General features: G+C 42.6%; 1 protein-coding gene across 1 annotated transcript in view; it reads left to right on the top strand.

Moving 5' to 3' along the window:
* OTUB1 (OTU deubiquitinase, ubiquitin aldehyde binding 1) overlaps positions 1-1,563 on the top strand; it is a 23,464-nt gene extending 21,901 nt beyond the window's left edge. The window contains exon 7 of the mRNA XM_018565043.1: positions 1,216-1,563. Coding sequence (XP_018420545.1) covers positions 1,216-1,413 — 198 coding nt within the window. The 3' untranslated portion in view covers positions 1,414-1,563. The remainder of the gene's footprint in view (positions 1-1,215) is intronic.
* The last annotated feature ends 4,337 nt before the right edge of the window (positions 1,564-5,900 follow it).

Here is a 5,900-nt window from a genome sequence, read left to right as displayed (position 1 = left end):
CAATCAGGTCATTACTCGCCGCCCGGTTTCCTGATTGGGCAGGAAGCTGGCTCGATGCTGATTGGCCGCCGGGAAACCGGCTTCCCAGCCATTCACAATCAAGCCAGCCAAACAACATGGAGTCGGCTTCCCTGGCAGTCAGGAAGCTGGGTAGCATCTCATTACCCGCTGCCCGGCTTCCTGATTGCCCGGGAAGCCTGCTCCATGCAAAAGGAAGCACCGATACTCGGTGAGTACAGAGGTAATTTCCTCTGACCGGCAGTGCCGTAGGGGAACATGGAGCCGGCGTCCTGGGCAATCAGGAAGCCGGGTGGTGAGTAATGACCCGGCTCCCTGCTGATTGGCCGGGAAGCTGGCACAATCGAGCCGGCCAAACAACATGGAGCCGTCTTCCTGGGCAATCAGGAAGCCGGGCAGCATGTCATCACATGCTGCCCGGCTTCCTGATTACCCGGGAAGCCGGCTCCATGCCTGCGGAAGCACCGGTATTGGTAATCGGTATCGGCGAGTACCGAAGGCAAAATATCGGTACTCGCACTTGATACCGAAAAACGGGTATCTGTGCATCCCTAGTTTTTACCTTTGTCACTAAAGGGTTAAGGAAAGTAAAGGAAATATTTTAATGTATAAGATATATAAATGGTTTTTGTGTACATGTTATATTTTACAGAAATGCAATATAGTAAAGCATACCAGCTTTGAGATTGTTTGACTTATTGTTGAGGATTTTATAACAACTTAGGGCTTTACTTAACTTCGGTATCTTTTAAAAATTTTTTATTTAATGCAGTCCTATGGTCAAATAAACATGTTATGCCGTGCCCATCCCGTACACCGAAAATCATTCGATTTAATAGAAGTCTTGGAATACCTTCACTGCCACCCTTAATGGCTGCCACCATGGTATTTTGTCTCTTTAGAAAGTGGGGATCAAATGTTAAATCCTTTGGTACCAGCCACTGTAGAATTCCATTGTTAGTTTAAAGTAAGTATTTATGACTTGGTTACATCTAAAGTCATAAATACATAAAACATAAATACTAGAGCAGCAAAGAAAGTTTTATGTTAAATTGCTGTACAGATAATTACAAACATTACAGAAAAGATTTAATATCTATTTTCCTTTTTTTTTTTTTCTTTACCTCTATCTACCCATTCTTTTTGTCTCTTGCTTTCCTCACCCATGGTGGTGTTTTCTTCTGTTTCCCTCTTTAGGAAGTAGAGCCCATGTGTAAGGAAAGTGATCACATCCACATCATTGCTCTCGCCCAGGCCTTGAATGTTTCCATCCAGGTTGAATATATGGACAGGGGTGAGGGGGTAAGCACGGTCACCCACGTGTTTCCAGAAGGATCAAATCCACAAGTTTTCTTGCTCTACCGACCTGGACACTACGACATTCTCTATAAGTGACCAATTCTGAATTGTTCATCGCTTCCCCTACATGAAGTCATCTTCTATTCTCTCCACCTACTGTGCTTTGACCTGCCTCCCCTTGTCTGTACATTACCCCTTGTCTGTTACATTTTATCTCAGTGGAGCAAAATAAACGAATTCTACAGAGTGGTATGTGCTGGTACTGCATGGGTAGTTGTGGGGCGCAGAGGGCACATATCAAACTAGGTGACATTATTTTGTGTATCAGAGTGTTATTCTCCCTCCTTGAAAAAATTCAAAACACCAAAATGTTAGAAATGGAGTACAAGAAGAGACAAGAAATATCTGTATCTATTTTTCTCATCAGTAGAGCCTCACTTTTTTTTTTCCCTTCAGATTTGTAATCCTTTGACAATCCAATGTGTATTTACTGTTAAGAGTTGTGTGCAAATAGTTGTTAATTTTGTGACACTAGTATTTCAGAAATCTCTGAACCTGAGAAATAGCGTTGTGTTGGAGAGCTTGTAATTGCTTTAAACCTTTTGGTTAGTGCTTTTAAGGGGCACAAGTGGTAATAACGTTGAAATAAATTTTATTTAGCATTATGTTAAGTGTTACATTACCTTTACCCATTTTCTTTTGCGGGGGCAGACTTGTACTACACCATGTCTTTATTTCCTGTACTGTTTGCAAGCCAATCTTTTTTTAAGTAACCAATTCCTGGCAGCCTGCATTATTAAAATGCACTTGAAGTGTTATTAAACCCTCCATAAAAAAAAAAGAATTAATGTAGCAGCATACCTTACATCACCTTTGCTTCCAGTGCCCTTTTTATTTGCTTTCTTTACTGTAAAATCCAGCTTCTAAAAGCTGTTCTGTGCAGTTTCTGTCTTTAGAGTGGCTCTTCGACTTAGTGTCTGAATGGATATGTGGGCTCCCAGCATTGTGTTTGATGGACACTTGTGCAGTAGGGGCCATTGCCTGTACTGTGCTCCGGTGCTGCTTTCATGCGCTAATTGTGCAGTACAGGCTGCTGCTAAACTGGGCACCAGAGTACTACGCATGCATCAAGCGAACACGACATCAGAGCGCACCATGGCCCTGGTGCTGTGTTTACCCGATGTATACAACATGGGACAAGTAGTCCAGAAGATTTTGATCTTAGCTGTGCTCAGGGCGCGCTTCCCGACTGGAAGTTCAGGGCAGCGCTGATTGGGGGACACGGGAGAGACAATTCCAGAGCATCTGAAATGCAAGGGAAGAAAGTTTTGAAAGTCATATGGAGGCTTCTATTGCTGGCTTCTGAAAATGCTAGCTGCCAACACAGATACAGCTAGTTAAGGCAGAGGACTGGCATACACTCTGATCTATATACTGGTTCCAGGTCAGTGACTGAAAACATATCTTAACCCAGAAACAAAAATATTATATATTGCAGCTTAACAATCCTTGGATTGTGGTGGTTGCATTCTTTTCTCAGGCTTTTTTTTTTTCTTTTCACCTGTTAATCCTGGTAGTAACACCATTCCTGTTCCTTTATGGCTACACTCATGTCTCCACTGTATCTGTGGAGGAAGCCACAGTTGCCACACAGGCTGAACTTCAATTCTAGCTTTGTTCATCTCCATTACGTGAAAGTTGATGGGTATTAGTAGTTTTCTTTTCACAGGAAGTGACAACGTATATATGGCAAGATCATCGTGAAATTTCCTTGCTACTAAATATTCCACGGTCACCTGTTAGTGGTATTATAACAAAGTGGAAGCAACTGGGAACAACAGCAACTCAGCCACGAAGTGGTAGGCCACATAAAATGACAGAGCGGGGTTAGCACATGCTGAAGTGCGCAGAAGTTGCCAACTGTCTGAAGATTCAATAGCTACAGACCTCCAAACTTCATGTGGCCTTCAGATTGGCACAACAACAGTGTGTAGAAAGCTTCATGGAATGGGTTTCCATGTCCGAGCAGCTGCATCCAAGCCTTACATCAAGTGCAATTCAAAGCTTCGGATGCAGTGGTGTAAAGCACGCCGCCACTGGACTCTAGAGAAGTGGAGATGTGTTCTCTGGAGTGACAAATCACACTTCTCTGTCTGGCAGTCCGATGGAGGTGTCTGGGTTTGGCGGTTGCCAGGAGAACAGTACTTGCCTGACTGCGTTGTGCCAAGTGTGAAGTTTGGTGGAGGGAGGATTATGGTGTGGGGTTGTTTTTCAGGGGTTGGGCATGGCCCCTTAGTTCCAGTGAAAGGAAATCTTAAGGCATCATCATACCAAGATATTTTGGACAATTTCATGCTCCCAACTTTGTGGGAACAGTTTGGGGATGGCCTCTTCCTGTTCCAACATGACTGCACAAAGCAAGGTCCATAAAGACATGGATGAGCGAGTTTGGGGTGGAGGAACTTGACTGGCCTGCACAGAGTCCTGACCCCAACCCGATAGAACACCTTTGGGATGAATTCGAGCGGAGACTGCGAGCCAGGCCTTCTCGTCCCACATCAGTACCTGACCTCAGAAATGCACTTCTGGAAGAATGGTGAAACATTCCCATAGACACACTCCTAAACTTTGTGGACGCCTTCCCAGAAGAGTTGAAGCTGTTATAGCTGCAAAGGGTGGGCCAACTCAATATTCAACCCTACGCACTAAGACTGGGATACCATTAAAGTTCACGTGCATACTTTTGGTAATATAGTGCATATATAGCTAGTCCTTCATCGTCCAGGCTAAGGCTGTAGAGGAGACAAAGTGTAACTGCGTTGCAGCAGAGCAAAAAAATAAAGTTTCCTCCCTTGTCAGACTTGTAAATCTCAGAACTGGATGGATAGAAATAAAAATCCTTTCGCAGGTAAAACAACCCATATATGTATTTAAACTATATTTAGCTGTTTACCTGACATTCAGTTAATACACATTTCATCATTCTACTTAGCCTGCTTTTATGGCATGAAGTAGCACATTGGAAGAGCATAGGTAGTGGTGTTGGTGCTTTGCTGGTTGTCCAGGGGCAGAGGTGGATGACAATAGCTGCAGAGATTGTAAAATTAGCACCAGCATGCCAGTTAAAATCATCTCAATTTTCCTAATGTTATGCTAATGCTTTAAGGAAATTCTTTTGACTAAGCCCCCTGCTATGTAATGTTGAAAAGGAAAACTGAAAAGGCGGCTTTGGGCTCTAATACTCTGTAAAATAAGAGTATTCCCTATGTATCCCCTTTTTAAATTACACAGCAGACAGTAACATTTTGCAGTAAATATCTTTTTGTATGTGCATCTTATATAAGCATGGGATAGTTGTTTAGCATTATAAACCACCACAAAAGTATGAAAAAGTACTATGGCAGGCGTCGCATCTAAAGATTCTGAGTTTTAGGCGCCTGTTTTACCTCAGGCTTACATTATTCAAACTTATTGGAGAAAGAACTTTGCATTGATTTGCTTTTTCTACCTCTCATTCAGTAATTAAACACTGGCATTCTTACCTTTCTGTTAGGGCTTTACAGCTATCGGCATTGACCTTGGCCACAGAAGGAATGTCTTCAGTATACACCAATGTGCTGCGTTGGTGTGTGCTAGACATAATCTGACGTAGCATTTGTGTGTAATGTAATGCACTGCAGCATGGGTTTACAGTGAAATTAAAGTCAAGGTTTTTTAAGCTATTTCAAATTCTGAATAAATCACTTAGAATGTAAGCTGCTCCTTGACGTGTAACATTTTCAGCTTCTTGCAGAATAAAATGGTCCCCTGAGCACCGGCCCTGATAGCCTGCTTTAGATTTGGCTCCTTTCTCTTGCAGGGTCTTATGGAGCCACCCTTGTGTGTGCTAGTAAGCTGTGTGTGTCTCCACAGACACAGCAAGAAAAGCCTCTCTCCTGATCATCCCTACCCCATGCTCTTCCCTCCTCCTTTCTCTAAGCTAGCAGTTGGGTAGCTTCTGGAGACTTTGCTGTCCCTTGTGATCTTGTGCTCAACAGGAAGTTCAGGGAAGCTGAGAGAGTTGAAGCCAGCTGTTTGGAAACATGATGACTGTGCTTGGGCAAAAATTTTAAGAAATGCATTGCCGGGTAATGTATATTTGTGTAATACCACTTTAAAGCATTAAGACAAAAGAAAAAGGTCATATCAAATGCATTGTAAGGCGTGTTTAAAACACTGCAGTACATCTTTGGTCAGCAATCAGGAAGGTTTTTTTTTTCCATGTTAGATCAAATTAGAACAATGAAAGGCACACCAAACCATTAAGATATGTGATAAATGACCTGCTACTACGAAAAGACAGGATACCCTGACTGAAAACTGACAAAAACACAAGGAATTCACAGACCAATAAACCCAAATAAAGAATAAAAGAAAAAGGGGACCTAGAATCAGTCCAATGGAGAGTAGTAATGGTTAGGCACAGCATGTATTCAAAATTACCTTTGTGATCTCAGGAATGCTTACTAGCAGCAGCTGAGTCATGTAGCAGGGAAATTCAGATAAGACTAAATCAGTGGCCATATTGTAATACAGCCAATGCA

The sequence above is a fragment of the Nanorana parkeri genome, unplaced genomic scaffold, assembly GCF_000935625.1.
Source record: "Nanorana parkeri isolate BGI_ZX_2015 unplaced genomic scaffold, ASM93562v1 scaffold25, whole genome shotgun sequence".
Taxonomy (NCBI): domain Eukaryota; kingdom Metazoa; phylum Chordata; class Amphibia; order Anura; family Dicroglossidae; genus Nanorana; species Nanorana parkeri.
This window is presented reverse-complemented; position numbering and strand designations above follow the sequence as displayed.